Raw genomic sequence first — 20,263 nt, forward strand, 5'->3', positions numbered from 1 at the left:
CTTTTGTTCCACCCATGTAGCTAAATGTTAGCTTCAGCTCTCAATTCAGTTCTAAGGCACCGTAATGTACTGTAAAATGAACACACCTCTAAAAATAGCCATAAGGTGGTAACAGCCCTTCTTTTGATTCAGTGATGTGCGTGTTTTTTTTAAATTATTGTTAGAAATTGAAGAATAGTCCCAAAACTGTGTGAAGGGTGAGGTACAAGTTATGTACCCTTTTCCTGAAACAAATGTTACAAATGTTGCCATAAAAATCTGGCTCCCACCCAAAAGCCGTCACACTATTTTTACCATATGCTGGATTAACACAAATTCCAGCACTCTGGACAGCTGCCCTTTCACCGACAAATCCCTGCCTGAGCGGCTCATCAAGAACTCTGTGACTCCTCTTTAGTTCCTGGTGAGACGTCCATGGTCATAACAAACTCTATCCACACTGCGTGTGATGTCACTTCAGGCAAATGTTGTACTTTTTCTAGTCTGATCACTTTCCAAACCGATGTGATAACTTTCTGCTTCTCTAGACCAATATGGTACCGGTAACTTTTATATATCTACTTTTTTAAAATTTAGATGGAACTGTAGTTTGCGCACACCTGGAGGTAAGAATGACTGGAACCAATTAGGATTTGACCAACTGTACCTGTTGATTTGTCCTCATCAAATATCATGACATTACTGCTACCACATCACTGCTATCAGGAGAACCAGGTTCTAGAGCGGAGGGAGCCACCTGATGTGGCCCAGCAAGGTGCACTGTATTCGGACACGTGTGACTCCACGGACGTCTCTGGCAGATCTTTTGCACTTTTCAAACGGCTGGCGTTTCAGGTGGCTGTAGGGTTTTTGTGTGTGCTCGATGGGTTCTCCCAACCCCCCCCCCCAATCACGTCATGTTAGCGGATTTATCAGTATGATGTCATAATTCACTCATATCGGTCCAATAATTTTCGGTCACTTGAGTCAAAATAATGAGATACAAACTGCGGATGTGCCGCCTTCACTGTAGAGCAGGGGTGTCCAAAGTGCAGCCCGGGTGACATTTGCGGCCCGCGGCTGTGATTTTATAAAATATTAAGAGAAGAGTTGTAATCTAGCAAGAAAAGCCATAATTTCACAAGAATCAAGTCATAGTATAAGGACAAATTTCATTTTAGTAGCAAGAAGTTGAAATATTAAAGAAGTTTTATTGTCAAACACAATGAATAAAGTTGTACATTTTGGAAACTTAGGTGGGGGGAAAATTTATAAAAGGGAATAAAGCCAAAATATTAAGAGAAGAAAATAAAGAAAGTTGAACGATTTGGAAAATGATTTTTAAAAACTCAACAGCAGAAATTTTAACAGAGTAAAGTCAAAATATTAAGAGAAAAAAATAGTTTTCTAATGAGAAAAAAGTTATTTTCTGAGAATACACTTGTAAAATGAGGAAAAATATCATTTGTTGAATGTTGAAATAAACAAAAAATGCATTGTTTTAAAAGATGAAAAATATTATGGGAATAACGTTATAATTATAAGAGGAAAGCCGAAAAGAAATAGTTGAAACATTTTTTAAAAAAGCACTAGATATGGGGTAAAAAAAAAATGTAATTTTACGAGAATAAAGTCAAAATATTAAGAAAAAAAGCCATAATTGAATGAAGAACAAAAGTCGCAATTTCACAAGAGTAAACTCGTATTATTATGGAAAAAACGTCATTTTTAGTTGCATTTCATCTATAATACACAGGTGGAATGCAGTTTTTTCTTGAGCTACTTTACAGTATACTGTAGCTTCTTAGCATATCTCGATGTGTTGGTTTACAAAATATCAAAGTGGCCTTCGCGTCCTTTCATTTTTCAGCATATGGCCCTCGCTGGAAAAAGTTTGGACACCCCAGCTGTCTTTGTCTTCGTCACATGGCACTCGGCACGTGCACAGTTTGTATCTCTTAATTTCGAGAGGCAGGGAGTATTTTGGGTGTTAGTGCAATGTGACTGTTGAATACGCGCGCATGCTTCACAGCCCTCCACTTTGGTGCATTTTCCTGGTTTCAGTTTCAGTTCAGTCCGTTTTTCGGGGGGGCATGCCAGAATATAATTGAGAACCACTGTTTTAAGGTGTATATGATGCCAGAAGCGAGGGTCAGAAACAGCTGACATTTATTGGTCAAATATTTATACAGTGAAAATGATAGGAAATGTGAATATTTACTTTGCAAGTCAAGTTCGCTGAAATTTGTGCTCCTAGTTAAAAAAAAAAAAAGTTAGTCTGTAGCCCTGTCGGCGGTCCTTGAATGCACCATAGTTGCTGTGAGAGGAGGATGATGAGGTCATATCTCCAGTAGGGCTGCTCAATTTTGGCCATAAATGAAATCCACTCCCCCCCCTGAAAACTCTCATTTCTTGGTATTTTTTGGTAAATATTACCACTGCCTCTCTCATCACGAAGGGTTGATATGAGAGTATCATATGATTTTGTTATTTATTTACGCTAATAATGTTTTATTTTGTTTGCACAAGTGTTTTTTCAACAGGAATATCACATGCAAATAATACAAATGCAACTTGCTCTGGAATACATTTTTTCATGCTTGATTATACTAAGTGTGAAAGTTGTGCACTTATTCATTCATTCATTCATCCTTGTTCAAGATGATAGAAAAAACCTTTATTTTTAAAATGACAATTGGTGAAGTTGTTAATATATTCGGATTTTCAGATTATTTTCAGATTAAAGTTTGAAAGAGATGTTCTCACTTTAAGGGATTTCTCTTTATTTGGTCAAGGAGGTGGTAAACCTTTAACCAGGACCCTGTGAAATCTGTTTTATTTATTCCCAAATTGCGTTTGATTTTTCCAAATTCCTTCCCTCCCGTTTTTTTTTTTTTTTTTAGAAAAAAAAAACAACAAAAAAACATAAAACAAAAAAAACCCCAAAAATTCAAATCCCGATACACACTTTTTGGCTTTCAATCCTTTTTTTCTTTTTTTCTTTTTTATAGTCTTGCCGTAGTCTTGCCGATCCGATCCCGATCCCGTTGTTACAAACTTGAATTTGTGAAGTGGAATATCGTTATGAAAATAGATCTTCAAAGCATTAAAAATAACACAAAGTATTGCTGAATTTACTTTTTTATTACACAGCATGACCAACAATATTGTTTGGCTTTTGTAATAAACTTCTGTGAGTCAGGTCCCTAATCCAATAAAAGATCCAATAAAATTCCATCCAACAAAAGATAAAATTGGGGGGGAAATGGGCGTGCAAAATACTTTTAGGGTAGTATCAATCATTTGACATGGTTATAGATCAATTTGTGGTGTACAGTTTGTGCTATTTGGGTTAGTGAATAAAATGTCCATTAATCAAATGCTAAAAATGTATTGATGCAAGGCATCATTGGCCCATTTTGTCCAGTAATTCAGAAATGGATGGAGCTTTGCTAACTTTGCTAACGGGGTGTCAGCCTCAGCACATATTGCTACAAAATCTTCAACAAAGTGAAATGCCCCTGCTTGTGATTAAGGAAGATGTCGTCACAGATGGAATTCCAATCACACAATGTAAGATATTTTTATGACACCCTTATTTTGTTGACACAATTAGACAAAAGCGCGCTCTTATTTTGATGGCAATTGACGTTGATACGAGCTGTGCGCAAGAATAAACGGGCCTCTAGTCTTTTTTCACTTAGAACCTGCACGTCGTGGGCACTGTAAAATGCTCCTTACTTTAAAGCGGTAAAACACAACACAGTGAAAATATACTCCTCCAGCCTGAGTCTCGCGCACACACACACACACACACACACACACAGGCGCTACGGAGCCGAATAGCCAACGTCCAACGTGAAACTAACTTGACCACGGTACACCGCATGTCTGCATGGTGCTTGCGGGTGGCGGGAGTCGAGTGGCAACCAGCTTTGAGGCGCATTCCCGCACCTACCGTGTTGGAGTGTGGCTGAGAGGTACGAACGTGCCACGGCAACCGAATCGGCCCGATCTCCTGGCCGATATCATCTGATCCTCAAAATACAGCGCATCGGCAGCCGATCCTGAGCCTGAAGATCGGATCGGGCATCCCTAATTTGGCATATGCTTGTTCTTAACTTATTCTGTTAACACCAGAAAGAGTTTTCTAAGAAAAAGTTAAAGTTCTCTTGTTTGGGGAAGATAGCAACAACTTCACCACATTTCATTTAAAAAAAAAAAAGGTTTTCTATCATCTTGAACAAAGAATCTTGAACTAATAAAGTGCAAAACTTCCACATTTAGTAAAATGAAGCTTGAAAAAATGTATCACCGAGGAATTAGTATTTACATTATTTGCATGTGATATGCCAAATGAAAAAACACTTGTGCAAACAAAACGAAATGTTATTAGCGTAACTAAATACCAAAATCATATGAGACTCCTATGAATCCTCGTGATGGGAGAGGTAGTGGTAATGTTTGAGCCGCGCTGCAACACACTGCTCTCACTCTGGCATGTGGTTCTTCTGGAGTTGTTGAAATAAGTTGTAGTGCTGCTGTCTTTATACGCTCGTCACACTAGAGGTGGAATTACAATTGGTGGTTTATTCCCGGATATTCAAAGTGCATTCTAAAAATTGGGCGTGTATTCCAAATATTACGGCCCATTCTTGTGGCCGGCCCGAATATTTTGCACATGCTAAAAAATTTTGGAGGTGAATTTGAAGTGGAAAAATAGCAAACTGCATTCGAAAGGTATTCTAAGTGCACTCTGGCTGCATTCTAAATATTCTTACAATATTCCTACATCATTCCAAACATTCTGATCGCATTTGGGGGGGAAAAAATGCAGCCAGCTGCCGCTGAAAAGTCACAGCTGCATTATTCACATCACTTCATACGCCAAGGAAAAAAGGAGCCAAGTTAGCTCTACCAGTGGGCCCCCGGTGTGGACAGTGCTGAGGTGCTGAAACCCAAGAAGGTGTGTCATTTTGAAGGTGCGTTTAGATCCTTACCATGTTGGAAAACTGCCGTGCCTTTCCTTTCAATGAACCGCAGCTCACCAGTGCCAGCAGCTCTCATGTAACCTCAGACCATAACCAGTTATCGTGCTACTCACTTGCGTTGCCAGCTAATTAGGGGATAATGGCTGAGCATTTACTCATTTATAGTGGATAGTAAGTTTATACTGCTGTAGAAGGTGGACACTGACTACTCTAAAGTAGTATATTTACAGCATGCCAGCTGTTGTACATCAGTTTAATCTTCCAACTTCATCCAATCATTGTGCAGACCTCCTTTCATTTAACATTGTTCGCTTCCTCAGGCCCTAACTCAGGACCACGGACGCCCCATTTCCAACTCCTCCAAAAGTTTGGCGGCTGTTGTAGCCCGCTTGGAGAGAAACGCGGCCAGCTCATGCATGGAGGGCGAAGAGGATCTGGATGAGGACCGACTGGCCGAGGAGGGAGACGATGCGGACGACGAGGATGAAGACATGGTAGCAGAGCATCATCGGCAACAACAACAGCAGCAGCAGCCGCCGCAACAGCACCTGGAGGTGGACTCGGACGTGGCGGCAGCGGTCGTTCCTCGGGTCCTGTACGAGGAGCTGGTCCTCAGCTACAGGCAGCAGGAGGAGGAGATGCGGAGCCTGCAGCAGGACTTGGAGAGAACGCGTCGGCAGCTGGTGCAGCAGACCAAGAAACTCAAAGAGTACGGCAGCTTGCTGACTGAGGTCAAAGAGCTGAGGGACTTCAATCGAAGGCTGCAGGACGTGCTTCTCATGAGGCTGGGCAGCGGTGAGACAACAGGAGCACACACACACACTTCGATAAAGTCGTAATAGTAAGAGAAAAAAGTTGTAATCAAACGAAAAGGTTTGGACACCCCTGGGTTGATCGTTGAGATGCTCACTGAGCCGACGTCTTACAAGATACGCTGGCACGGCTTGACTTTTGACGTTTTGTGCAACTTTAGAGGCTTATTTTCCCAGGAAATGTTGATCCACATTTTAAGCCTTTAAGAATATTTGATATGAGAGGTTGTGTAGTAAAACTTAAACCTGGGGGTTAATTGCCCTGAACTTAGCACACTGCATAATGAAAGTGACTGTGTGCGTTTGAATAGAACAGCATGACCGTAAATCCAGTACTGGAAGTTGAGTGCAAGCATCGTGACCAGCAGTGTACAGAATGCACTTTTGCCAGATGTTGATGTAACTTTAGCCCCCGCCCCCGCCGCAGATCTGGACCAAGAAGCCACAGTCACTGGCTAGACTATCTAATGGACAGGCAAAAGATTAGAGCGCCCCGGGGTGTCTTTGTACACAAGATGGAGTGAGCTGTCTGATATTAAAACTCATCAGCTACATTGGAGCTTAACATGGCCAGCCACCAAGCCAGCTTAGCCACTAGGCTAAAATAACCTCCTGTCCCGAGGCACAGGCAAGTCCGGGCTGAGCCAAACAAACATTTGGGCGCTTGTCCAGTGCCTCAAACTGGAAACCACATGTCAGAATGCAAGCAGATACGACAATACAATACAACGCAGCCTCTTGTGCAACTGGTTGTTTACATCCTTGTAGAATGTGCTAATGGTTATATTTGCTTGCTTGCTTGCTTTTTGAAAACTGAGCTTTGTTTTCACAAATGTGGGTCTTGTGTGTTGTCATTTTTCAACACCTTGTTGTCCTCTCCAGAGCCGATGCATGACAATGGCACTCAGACAATCAAAGCTGAAGTGGTGGAACCCATTGTTGAGGCCCAGGAAACCTTCAGAGAAGAAGCCAACACCAGTTCTAGCTACTCACCCTCTCCCAGAACAGTCTACACCTGCAATGATGGCAAGGTCAGCCTTTAGTCTAAGACACGCGCACACACACAATTATTACCTTTTAAAATGCACCAAGGGACTAATGGGCCTTTTACTTAGATCACACAAAAAGCACAATAGGAAGTGGTGTATTTTGAGTTGTTTATTACCGGCATACATTTTATTTATAGTGGTTTGTTTATGTCTGCAGAACGCGCACAATGTTTTGTGTGTTTAATGCAGTACTCATGGTCTCAACATGGACTAAAAACAGTCAATTCCTCAGTTTGATAACATATTTTTGTCAAAGTGCACAAAAAAGCAAAGGCCTCCTCTCAGGTATAGGCCAAACTTCAAGTAAAGTTGAAGTTGGTACTCTCTGCACTTAATAAATAAAGCAAATAAAGAGACAGAGTATTGTGGTCAGAGGGTAGACAGTCGTCCCTCGTTTATCGTGGTTAATTGGTGCCAGACCCGACAGCGAAAAGGAAATTTCCGCAAAGTATGATTCAATGTTAATAAACAGAATATTTTTGTTAGAGCGTAGAAAACCTGTTCATGACTTTCTAAATACGGGGTTTAACATTATTAGTGACCTGTAGACATGAAATAACACCCCAATACTCCTATTATTTTTTGTTTACATCACATTGTGCAGGCTACGGGAACTCTGCAAGGACATAACAGATGGCTAGTGAGCTAACTACTTAGCGGCTCCAATTTACTTAAGTGTTTCAAATGGACTGGGGAAGAAGGACAAAGAAGCCAAAAACTTACCACTTCCACACAGAATGAGAGAACCTTTTCTTCATTCGATCCCAGCCATGGCATTTTGACTCGGCTCTGCTGGCTCAGTAGCCAGTCTCCATTTATTGTGAAATGTAATGTAATCACGTCTCATAACGTTACTGATGCCTAGTGACCACAGTCCTACATATAACTTGTCTTTCAGTATTTTTGGACTGATAATGGGCCGTAGTCAACCAGGAAACCACAGTCATTTATTATTTTACCACTTTAGTGATTAAATTCGGACTTTTCAGAGTATACTTGAACTTGGGGCCCAGGCACACAAGAGTGAAGATTGTTATTGTTCCTGCATTAGCCCGTTAGAGCTCACTATAATGCAACCAGGATGCTGTCTCTGCTGACAGGGGTGCAGTTGGTACTACAAGCTCTGGGACCTGCAGCCACTTCAAGCGTGAAGAACTCTTGCAAATTACAACTCTCCTTTAACAAGGACCGCATATTAATTATTTGCACGAGAGAAATTCAAAGTGACTGACAGGTGAACCCCAGTGTTTTACAAAAAGTGAGACGCGCCCCCCTGTGGGGGCACTGCGAGGTGTTGCAGGGGGACCGTGAGAGGCAGTTGGACTTTCTGTAGTAATGTATTTATTCATGCTTGAAGGATACACAAGCCTCCAGCTCAATGGCAGAAGTGCTTGAATTGAGTAAATGTGCTGTAAATTTGGAGCAAGTGTTGGCCAACAACTAGCTTGACATCATCAGTCTCACTCACTGTGCCAACAAAATACATAACATAAATGAGCTAATCAAAAGAATAAGCAATGAGAGCTAACAACAAACACGTAAGCTTCAAACGGTGTTTACAAAGTGCCCGCAAGGCATGCTGGGTAGCCTAGCGGCAGCTCCCTTTGTCCCACTATAGATAGATGTGAAATAGATTTGATGATGGTAGTATCCAGACTGCAGGTGCCAGCAACTCAAACAGTGGTGTGTACAGATAAATATTAGGAACCACTCGGGAGTGATGGATGGAAAAATAAAGGCAAGAAACTGGGGAGGGAGGATGAAAACAATCTTTTCTTACTTGAGGGCCGTAGAGAGCTTCTGGCGCGGGGCCTAAAGCACATTAGCTGCACAGGGAAAATCCTTTTGGACTCCAGCCTAAAGACTTTAGAGTGATAAGAGAGCTGTGAGAAAGCAAGTCAGATATGGCCCCCGCTGCGTCTGCCCACCTAAATTACCAAGGCAGCCTGCCTGGCTGGCAATCGGCTTGGTGTGCTCGGGACGCGCTTATGCAATGCCCTGTGGAGAGATACATGCTAAGTTCATGCTGGAAATAATACGGTTAAGGTTGCTATGACTACTAACTACTATTTACTGTAATAGTCCATTTACCTTTAGTAATGATAGTCAGTAGCATTTGGTAAAAAGATTACTTCTCAAACTTGAATAAATCATTTCCAAAAAGACAGTTTTCAGTGGACAAAAATAGTTATTTCTAATTATTGTTTTTAGTATGCTTTTTCATGTGAATTTTTATTAAGTCATCTGTTTTTTTTATCATTATTTTTCCACAAGTAAATAACAAAGCCTAAATAAGAAATATTGCGTGTCATAATGAATCAAATATACAATACATTTATTCTAGTGTAATACGGTCTGTGTCTTGTGGTAAAGAGGTCTACGGCAACACATGGTGATATCAGTCATAGAAAAGGTAATTACAGCACCACCTGTTATTTTTCCTCCTGCTGAAGTGGACGACACATCGGGAGCAGATGCCACTATTTCAGGAAGTCCATTATATATTTTTTTTAAATATCCGTATTCAGGTCAAAATTGCCTGGATCCACCCTCTCGTTGTCCATTTGTCTCGTATTGAATGAAGCTGGACAGGTAAGTGTTTGCCATCAAACTAAAAGCTGCTGTATTGTGTCTCCTAGTCTGGGTAAACACACCGCTGTTGTCATTTACATCGCTACCATTCCACAGGTACACCTTGGTGGTGGGATCTGGGTGGAGGAAGAGAAGTGGCACCAGCTGCAGCGTACCCAGGGAGACTCCAAGTTCACAAAGAACCTGGCTGTCATGATCTGGGGCACGGAAACCCTGAAAAACCGTAGCGTCACCGGAGTGGCCACCAAAAAGAAGAAAGACGCCCTTCCCAAACCTCCGCTCTCACCGAGCAAGCTAAAAATCGTCAGAGGTAAGTGGGTTTACCCGCCGGACCTGGTTTAGTTGTCCAGCCTAACCGCTCACAGTGTGTCCTCTTCCCAGAGTGTCTCTATGACCGAGTGTCCCAAGAGACTGCAGACAGTGCAGAGATTACGCAGAGATTGTCCAAAGTGAACAAATACATTTGTGAGAAGATCATGGATATCAACAAGTCCATTAAGAACGAGGAGCGGCGGGAGTCCAAGCTGCTCATCAGACAGACAGTCAAGATGGAGAACTTTAACTACGACGGCATGTAAAGAAAGGTGTCACACCAGCATCTTCTGCGCCGTCCCCTCCCCGTCACACGGTCGGCGGCTGTGGGAGGGGACTTATTAGGGGGCTTTGAGACTGATCATCACAGTCTCAGCAGCACTGCTACTCCTTTGACTCATTGGATTGGTTATGATGTGAAACACAAAAAGGCCCCTTTTTAAAAGCCAGCACCTTCCTCCAGCTTGCCCATGAAGGTACAGACAGCTTTACCCACCAGCCGGATCCTAAACACGTGCAAACTGATGGAACTAAGTGTGAGTGTTTTGTTTTAAATAAGCTTTATGGGATCGGTACACAGATACGGTGTATAGTGTTGAAAGAGACTGTAAAAAATCATGTATTGTTCTGTGTCAGAACATCATTTCGAGTCCTCTACGCTTTTAAAAAGTACAAGATGATTCCCCTGCAGAAAAGTCTTCAGATGCTGTGAAGGTGTGTGTTAGAAGTCGCACAGTTGGATGTGTTGTTGATGTTTAACGGTTTTGCAGTCTGTACCGAACGGACGTGTTGACCACGAATAATTAGTCTTAATTAGTCACGTGTTAGTTGCAAAAGAGACTGTTGCTGCAGGAGATTGTTGTGGCCGTGACTTTTACGTCGATCGCTGCGCAGGATTTTATAGAAGCTTTTCTTGTGAGAGTTTAGTCGGATTTGTGCGAAACTGTACTTGAACTGATGTTTTTAAGGATTAAAAAGAAGAAAAAAAACCAAGGTATTTGGTGAAAAGAATATGCCCTAAAAAAATGCGGATCTTTGAGCCTCCAAAGTCAAACACCCGTGACAGTGGCTGACTGCCAAATTTCCAAGCTAGTTTAGATACCTCAATTACACCTCAATCGAGGGCTGCGATAAATCATCTGGATCTCGTTTTGATTAATTGAGTAATCGGTTAGGCCAGGGTTCGGCAACCCACGGCTCTTCAGCCTCATTGTTGCGGCTCCCACCCCAAGCTTTGTGTTTTTGTTTAACGCTGGAGTAGAGGAAATGTGCATTTTCGAAGAGGGTTTGTTTGAGAAAATGTCTGACTCAACGCAAGTACAAGAGGAGGCAAAATGGATCTTTTGACGGCTGCTGACCCCCAGGTTGGGCCCTTGACGGAGCACATCAGTATGAAGCAAACACAAAGAGTTTGTGGTTTGCTGTGCAACATATCAGAAAAGAGGCATGTCGATCGCTGTTGTCCAAAGTCAAAGCTGATGTGTGTGATTATCTTGTTTTGCCTGAAAAATCATGCATGACTCAGGAAATGAAAAATAATTTAATATGAGAGGCTGAAATCAGAGGATATTTATATTTTTAAATAAAAAAAACTATGAATTGAATACCACCATAGTTGTCGATTAACTCCTTCAATCCCAGCCATTCTTCAAAAGACAACCCCTTCAGTACAGTACAGGCCATTTTAGATATTGTCTGATCTTTCAAGGCACACAGAATATTGTGTTCTATGGCTATATAAACACGAAACCTACCAAAAGAAAGATTAGACCTCCTGTCTTTCATCAGAAAAAAATGTGTTTCTACCTTTTTTCCTTCTTTAGTAACCAGCGGTAGAACATAGGGAAGTTTCAGGAAAATATCACTTCCCAACTAAAAATTGGGGAAAAAAACAGCTTTTTTGGAAAAGATTCATTTCAAGCATAACTTTCACTTTGACACAAATATTTTTTGCTTTTGTGACAGCTGAAATATAAACTGTACCAACATAAACACAAAAAAGGATTGCTTTAGCGGCTCTAAAAGGGATATCCATTAGTGTGCAGTGTCGTCATTACCTCTTTTTGCCTCTTGTGCAAAGCGTAAAAGACGTACAAATACATCTTTGGGATTGGGTGTTGGGGTTTATAAAAACGTATAAATATGTCTGGTATTGAATGAGTTAATTGGATAATCCGTTAATTATCGATTCGTCTGAATCCATGACCCCCTAGTATTTATTAGCATTCAATGATCTTTGTATTTCATGATGGTTGCAACAATATTGTTGGGTGTTTCACCTCTGAGTGTTTTATGATGTTTATTTCCACTTCCATGGTGATGGCTTTCCTTTTCTTTGGCGCACTCCCTCTTGGGAGACAGAAGTGAACGAAAATAGCGACGTTATCCTTTCTCAGTGTAGCTGAGGAAGCACATTCTTCCCTAACTAGTCCTCCAGCGAATCCCATGTTTACGGCCCAAAATGTTGAATTCATTCACGGGAGCACATTCGCAACCACAAAACATCGTAAACCGAGGACCACCGGTAATCGTATTGTTCACATTGTCCTGACCAGCCTGACCCTTTCCAGGCGTTTCACAGCAGGTTCACTCATGATGACTTCGTTTGACTTTTGAATCGGATTTGTCCAGAAAATGTTGGTAGAATTCCAAATTGGACCACTTTTGGGGCTGTTGACTTTGGAGGCTCCGCTTTCTTAAGTGCGTCATGTCCGCCATGTTTACGAAGCGTGATCTTTCTGCACAATTTCCTTTTAATGTCCTACTTTAGAAGGCGTACAGAGATTAATGGTCCAGTGCTATGTTGCTATTTACACATTGACAGCACATGGAAACATGTTGGTGTGATTCCCTTGTGTGTGTGGGTGTGTGTGAGTCTTAATCAAGGCAGACAGTGTGACTGTTGAACATGTCATTGTGGAACAGGAAAGGCCTTAAATGGATTTGGCAATCACCAGGGCCCTGGTATGGCCTTGGGTTTTCTAGCGAGCTGTGATTGTAGTCGAAGCTGAAGTCCGGAGACTTCGCCTGCACTTTGCTGTGAGAATGTCGAGCTGGCTTTAGGTACTGTTATTTGTGTGCGCACGCCGTTAAAGTCATCCCAACACTCTGCTACTGCAGAGATGGGGGCAGGGCGGGGGGGAGGTCAGACCTTCCTCTTGCGGAAGCTGTGGGTAAAGCTGTCTGAAGTGATGCTGGGGTATACTGTATATTGCGGGCCCCCTGAACCCCAAAGTAACCGTCTATGGCCACCCCAGGGACTGTCCTTTTGTTCAATTTGCTGTGTTACTTTGTCCCTGAATGGCAATTGTAATTTCAAAAGTGTGACCCAACAGAGGCAAAACTGTGAACCTGCTGCAGAGCTGCCTATCAAGCCTTTGCTCCTCTTCACACGTCTACATTTTATCCTCCTTGCTTTATATCGGCCCTTATTTTTACTGCTATGTCCAACGTTGAGTTCAGCCTTTTGTTATGTACATAAAAATGTCTTATTTTTCATATTGTTTTCAATGTTTGGACAGTTGTCAAAGTGATGTTGTTATTCATGTATATGGTTTCTTTCTCTCTCTCTCTCTCTCTATTTGTTTTTCCATATGACTTGTTGGCTTTAGCCGTCATCGGCACAAAAAAAACTCCCGAGCCTAAGTGATCAATGCGGACGCCAGGCTGGATCTCCTATTAGGGCCCATTGGAGAAGCCTGATTTGGATTTTCGTCCAAGGTGACAAATTATGACATTGAATGCACTTTAATCTTAAATTTGTGGTAAATTTGAGGTGTTACGCTTTTTTTTTTATTTTTTAAATGTCTGAATACTAAATTAATTATGGCCAAACAATCATTGTATTAATCTGATGCACCTTAAAAATGTATCTTTGTGAGTGGCTGGAATAAGTCATGTGATGACGTAACAATGCTGAGCAGCCACATGCTTGGTAGATTTAATATCGTAAATGCTCTAATTATCGCCTGGGTGTTTATTTACCTAAACTGCAAAGAGGAATCATTGACCACGTGGTCATTCGCAGCAACAGAACCAATGTAGTAATAGCAGGCGCTGCTCTGTCAGCATCAAAAGCGCTGACAGGTTGATTGTACATACAGTAAGGCATGTGGAACACCAACAGCTCAGTCTCAACATTTTAAAGCGCATGAAGAGGTAGATAAAGCTGCTGGTCACTCGTGACTCTTCTGGAGCACTTGAACTTGGATTGGCTGACGATGATTTTCTTAGCCAATTAAGCTGAAGCTTGTTGTTTCGAGTAATCGGTTAGGCTCTAGACCAGGGGTGTCCAAACGTTGTTTCCTGCGAGGGCCACAGAGTGAAACATGAAAGGATGCAAGGGCCACTTTGATTTTCCTAAGAAGTTTTATAGATTGAAAGAAAAAACTGTTAAAAAAAAGTCTATTACTAGTATGAACTTTGCTCTTTTTTTCCTTTTTTTTTCAAATTTTTCAAATATTTCAAATGTCTTCTTCAGTTATCTTCATACATTTGTGTTTTGTAACTTTATTCCCAAAATATTTGGACTTTATTCCCATATTATTATAACTTTTCCCCAACTTAATATTCCAACAATGACAACTTTATTTTGTTTTTCATAATATTACGACCTAAAAAAATTGTTCTTCAATATATCAACTGCTACTAAAATTCAATTTTTTCGTTACTCTCTCTTTATTTTTCTCGTTAGAATACGAGTTTCTTGTCTTAACATTTGAATAAAATTACAACTGTTTTTTTTTTTTCATTTCTGCTGGAGTTTTTTCCCCAACTATTTAAACTTTCTTCTTGTCATTTTTTCTCATAATTATGGCTTTATTCTCAGAATATTTTGACTTCATTTCTGTTGTATTATAATGCAACGTATTATTTTCCGCAACCAAATTTTTCAAAAATTGCAACTTTATTGTTTTTTTTTTTTATATACTTTCTTTTTCTGTAATATTTCAGCTTTTTGCTATGAAAAGGATGTTATTTTTTCCTCATAATATTACAAAGTATGACTTTCTCAACTTTTTTCTTTAATATTTTGCTGTTTGGTTGGGGGGGTTTTGAAGGTTTTGAGTTTTCTTGTGAGATTATTTATATTAGAATGTGCCGCGGGCCGCACTTTGGACACCCCTGCCCTAGCCGGCCCACACCAACATGTGCCAAATACAAACAATTAGCGGTTTGGTCCGCAACGTGTCAGAAAAGAAGCAAAAATGTTTGCCAAAGTCGAAGCTGGTGTCTGTGAATTTGACCTAAAACACAAAGATAATTGCTGGAGGACGAAGGAAAGTCAAAAATATTCACATTTGGGAGGCTGAAGTCAGAGGATTATGAATATGAATATGATATGAATGGCATACCAAAATGGCTGTCCATTCATTGGATCGATTAATTGTTGCAGTCGGTGCCAATGTTTTTTAATGCGAGACCCTTGTGGTTCCTGAAACTCTTGTAGACCGTGCACCAGCGCAGGCATTAATTGGAGCATTTCCGGTACTCAAAGATGATTGGGAGTGATTTAAGAAGTGTACAATATGAGATCATTGTTGTTTTTCCAAGTATGGTCAGTATGAGCCGAAGGGTTCATGCGATACGAACAGGATGCTGGTTGATGATCAGCGTGGTTTGCACATGGCAAAAAAAAACAAAACAAAAAACACCGGACCCAAATTAATGGACCTGGTATTGTTCGGGTTTCTAATCATTTCTTGGACAAACCCACAATGTGAGCTTTTACGAGTGCTTGCGAACATCCGGTCATTGTGTCATGTATTCGTTTTGTTGTTTGATGCCAAAACGGGGGCGGGGTTAAGATAACGCTTTAAAAAAAGGAGATATTCCACCACCTAACATGTTACGTTTGAATGGTCCGACTTGTGCATCGAGGTACTTGATGTCTAAGTTGAGTTGATACCTGTATATCGTTAGCGCTTTCACACTCGCGTAGCGTTGAAACCTCACCAGCTCTGTGATCCTCCTCCTGTGCCACTGACCGCAAATCACACCGGGTCTTTTTAAAGAACCCGACCTCGATCGAAAAAAGATGCTTGTGAGCGTTTCGGGACGCTTTTGCAGTTGGTGTGTGTACATAAGAAGACGTTCCGATGCTTAACCGGGGGGAAGACATTATTTGCTCTATATTTTTATTAAGGTATCAGTAACTTTGTATACAATCCACAAACCGGTTCTACTTCATCTAACTCTCACCGCCCTACCTCATTGTTACTCTGGTGTTTGTTTGTCAGTGAACTTTGTGTGTGTAGTCAGAAAAATCTCTAGTAAACCTGGTTACTCAACGTGTATATATAAAATACATATATATCTTCTAATATAAAACACCTCGATTCACAATGTCATTGTTTGGGAAACGACGCGTTTACTGACCTGCTTCATTCAGGATGCTGCTGTGTTCTCTGCTCTTTGCTACATCGTGCAGTCGGTGCGTGCTTTGCGTTGTTGCAGTCTGCGTTGCGTTGGGAGATTTCTACTGGTTGACGGTGCTACCAGCAAACAGTTCTGTACGGATCTGTCTCTCGGACCTCAAATGGTGCTGTTTTTTCTATGTTTTTACCCTCACAGGGAGTTAGGGGCGGGGGCTTGTTTTATGCAGGCACTTCCACCACCACCACCACCACCACCGCTAGCCCCTCACTTTGGTGAAAGAAGCCAAAAGACTTTCCGAAATGCTAACTATTAACTCTGGCTGTTACTGTGTACCACGTATGTGCTATCCGCCCAAATAACGTTCTAGTTGTGAGTTTCTCGAGTACCTCAGAAGCTTTTGAGTTTTTTTGAAAAGCCAATGTTGCGAGTGTGTGTTTGATCAATGTTGAGGTCTGGTGCAGAGCGCACGATGGCACCTTTTCATGGGATGTTTATTGATTGTCATTGTTTGAGTTGTGACATAACAAATAGATTCCATTGACAGCCTGCATGGCGTACTGTCCTGACCCGAACATAAGACCACCCCTGCTTTCCAACAGCGATTTTTCGGATGTACAGTAATCCCTCGCCACTTTGGCTGTGAATTTCCCGGCTTCAGTCTCTCCCGTGCTAAGTCATGGTGTTTCGTGGTTGAGTACGGCCTACTATTCGTAAAAAAATGCATATTTAAGCAAATGTTATGTATCGTTTGCCTAACTGAAGCATTCCCAAGAATAAAAATGGCAAAATGAATTAAAATACTATTATAAGGCATTCAAAAGACACATTCAAAGATGTTGTGATCCATCCATCCATCTTCTACCGTCTGTCCGAGGTGGGCTTGCGGGGGCAGCGGCGTAAGCAGGGAAGCCCAGACTTCCCTCATCATTCAGTTCCTCCCGGCGGACCCCGAGGCGTTCCCAGGCCAGTTGAGAGACATTGTCTCTCCGACGTGTCCTGGGTCTTCCCTACCGGTTGGATGTGCCCTGAACACCTCCCCAGGGAGGCGTCCTGGAGGCATCCCGACCAGATGCCTGAGTCACCTCATCGGGCTCCTCAGTGCGGAGGAGCAGCGCTTCTACTCCGAGTTTCTCCCGGATGGCAGTGCTTCTCACCTTATCGCTGAGGGACAACCCAGCCACCCTACAGACACAACTCATTTCGGCCGCTTGTGCCCACAATTGTGTCCTTTCAGTCACATGACCATAGGTGAGGGTAGGATTCTACACGGGTCACTAGGGGTCAGTAATGTTACTGTAATGTTCGGTGAGATACACACTGAAGTCTTGATGGTTGGAACAACAGGCTTTTATTGCAGCTTTGAATTACCTCTCACAACGGGCACAATAATCTCTAACGCAGACTCTGAACCACCAATGTCACTTCCTGCCCCCCCACTCAACTCTCCTAGAACCAAAGCACATTTACAGCAACACACACGAGCACAAGTCTTATTTACGTCTTATGATACTTTATTGATCGGCAAGAGAAATGAACATTTCCAGCAGCTCTGCAAAAATGTCATAATGAACTTAATCACTTATGTCTTATTTTCTCTTATGTCTACTATGTCAGGTAATAGGAGCGTACAGGTGACTTGAAGAGTGTTATTTCATGTCCAGAGGGCTCTAATCATGTTAAAAACCAGATTTAGAAAGTCATCTGCAAGTTTTCTATGCTCAAACTACAGAAAACTTCTACCACTTTATGAAAATTCACTTATCACAGTCGGATTCGAACCAGTTAACCACGATGAACGAGGGATTACTGTAGCCTTTTTTAAATGCCACTTTTCTTCATTGATTACCGTTATCTTTAATCACCAGCATAACCTGTTTGCCGATGATGATGATGATGATGCGAACGCATGTCTCCGGGTTTATGGTGTGTGTGTGAAATCTAACTAATGTCGTCAAAATAAGAGTTTTATATTCGGGTCAGTACAGTAATAGCAGGAAAAATACCAACCAAAATGGTGATGATGGGAATTAGTGAGGCAGTTTTTAGGATTACTTTTACTCCTGCTTGCCACTACTGCAGTAGTCTTTCTTTCTCAGTACCAATGTAGCAGTGAAGCTCGTAGACTTGTGACCACCGCTTCTAAATACGCATCGTGTGTTTTCTTTGCCAGTGGTTCATGTGCTTCAACTAGGGATGGGCATTTCATGACTTCTACTCCAAGAAACTAATGAGTCATTTGTGCCATTCTTCATGGGAATGTTCTGAACTCCTGTTTGCATCTGTAGCGTCCCGTGGTCACCTTACGACTGAATCAGTGGCGCCTCTGCTGGCTGCAGCCGAGGACTGCGGCCTCTTTCACGCCACCCATGAATAATAACTGATGCAAACAAGGCCATCCCGAGTTTGAACAGACCAGAAGACTTCTTGGGAGCTCGGTCGTCGTCATTAGCGTAAAAGTGCGCTGCGCCGGCCTCTCTGGGTTTAAGTGCATTGCCAGTGCTCATTAGGGCAAGACAGGGTAATTAACGTTCCAGTGCGTCGCCATGATAATGTGAAAGACACTCTGATGATTTGAGTAAACGCTCCCCTCAGCCCGCTTTAGCCTCCCGGAGGCAGCAGCGTTCTATACTACGCAATAGTGTGTGTGTGTGTGTGTGTGTGCGTGTGTGTGTGTGCGTGTGTATATACAGTATGTCTTTGCTCAACCGGCCACACCTCTCTGCTCTGCTGGCGAGATGCTTAGCAAATCCTCCTCTGTGTCTCTTGCTGCATTTCAGGAACGTGTTTCATGTCCAAATGAAAAGCAAAATAAATCCAGACTTTTATTCTATCAGCACTAATCTTGTCTTAGCGCCTTTTTTTGTTGTTGTTTTGTCTCCCACTGCTGCATGTTTCTTGACTGACCTGCCTTATTTTGTGTCCTTTGAATGACAGGAAAAAATGTGTGCTGCGTTTGCATCGTTATTTGCCCCAAAAGGTCCATCGAAAAGCAAAACGTACAAAAAAAACTGAAGCGTTCTTTCTTCCCTGTGGGAAATAATGCCAATCCAATTGATCTGTTCCAGACAAAAAAATACATTTTATAGAGAATAATTATAGTTTTTGCATGCAGAAAACAATGCAAAAATAATGAGACATGACAAATGAAATGGATAAGTGAACCTTGAACACTTTTTACCTTTATTGAAGACTTTTGTTGGCGAGGAGGGGAGGCGATGCCGTCTTTGTACTTTCTAAAATTCAGTCGTGTTTCTCACCTCCTTGGTCAAATTGGTGGCACTCGCAACTTTCTTTAGCCCCGTGGCGGATTATTTTGCAGTTGCGATCGATTAAAAAATGCACCGGCAGCGTGTCGGAAACGATTCCGTGGAATCATCCAGTGCAGGTTAAACGGGCTAGTTTGTTATGCGCGATATTGTACGATAACCGGGACAATGTACTAAAACTGGGGCAAAATTTTGGCGGACTGTAAATGTTTCCGTTTTCGTACAGTATTGCACGTGACAAACTAGTCTGTTGGCCCTGAACGCAGAAGACAATGGGCGGTGCAGACAGAAGCGAGAGAGAGACAACTTTCCACAATGCAGTTCTTCTTAAAGGGCCAGGCTCGACCTGTAAGAGCATTCATACGCTTAAAAAAAAAAAAGGTCAACCGCAATGGAGCGAGGGAACACTGTTATTGTACGATAACCGAGACAATGTATGAAAACCGGAGCAAAATTGTGGCCAACATTGTCATTAAAAATGGAGGTTTGACTGTAAATGTTTTGCACGTAACAAACCAGTTTGTTTGCCCTGTTGCTGTGTCATTCCACGGGATCGAGTGACCAAACTGTTTGTTTGTGCTCTTTGTTGCTTTTGTGGTTCCACTCTATCATTTAGGATCTATGGAGCAGTGTTTGCTAGCTTTAGCCGTCATGCCTATTGTTATTGTACAGCGACACTTGCTGCTTCACAGAAAAGAAGCCAAATACTTACATGTTGGCTAAACCAAGTTCAAGTAAGGATATTTCCTGATTTTTCTACTAATTCAAGTCAGGATTTTATTATTTTTATTTTCGTTTTTGTCCATTTTCTTTTCCTCCAAAAAATATGGGTTGAATTTCAAATTTTTCAGTCATTTTTGAAGAGCCAGCGTTGATGATTTTCA

General features: G+C 41.8%; 1 protein-coding gene across 4 annotated transcripts in view; it reads left to right on the forward strand.

The window, feature by feature from the left end:
• LOC129188499 (cytosolic carboxypeptidase 6-like) overlaps window positions 1-20,263 on the forward strand; it is a 371,608-nt gene that overhangs the window by 276,502 nt on the left and 74,843 nt on the right. For 3 of the 4 annotated variants that reach the window (XM_054789107.1, XM_054789108.1, XM_054789110.1), the window contains 4 exons: window positions 5,291-5,765; window positions 6,665-6,813; window positions 9,520-9,733; window positions 9,805-18,949. The exons of the other annotated variant lie outside the window; for it this stretch is intronic. In XM_054789107.1, coding sequence (XP_054645082.1) covers window positions 5,291-5,765; window positions 6,665-6,813; window positions 9,520-9,733; window positions 9,805-10,001 — 1,035 coding nt within the window. In that variant the 3' untranslated portion in view covers window positions 10,002-18,949. Of the gene's footprint in view, window positions 1-5,290; window positions 5,766-6,664; window positions 6,814-9,519; window positions 9,734-9,804; window positions 18,950-20,263 lie in introns of those variants that run through there. 4 annotated transcript variants of the gene reach the window in all.

Source organism: Dunckerocampus dactyliophorus, chromosome 10 (assembly GCF_027744805.1).
Source record: "Dunckerocampus dactyliophorus isolate RoL2022-P2 chromosome 10, RoL_Ddac_1.1, whole genome shotgun sequence".
Lineage (NCBI taxonomy): Eukaryota > Metazoa > Chordata > Actinopteri > Syngnathiformes > Syngnathidae > Dunckerocampus > Dunckerocampus dactyliophorus.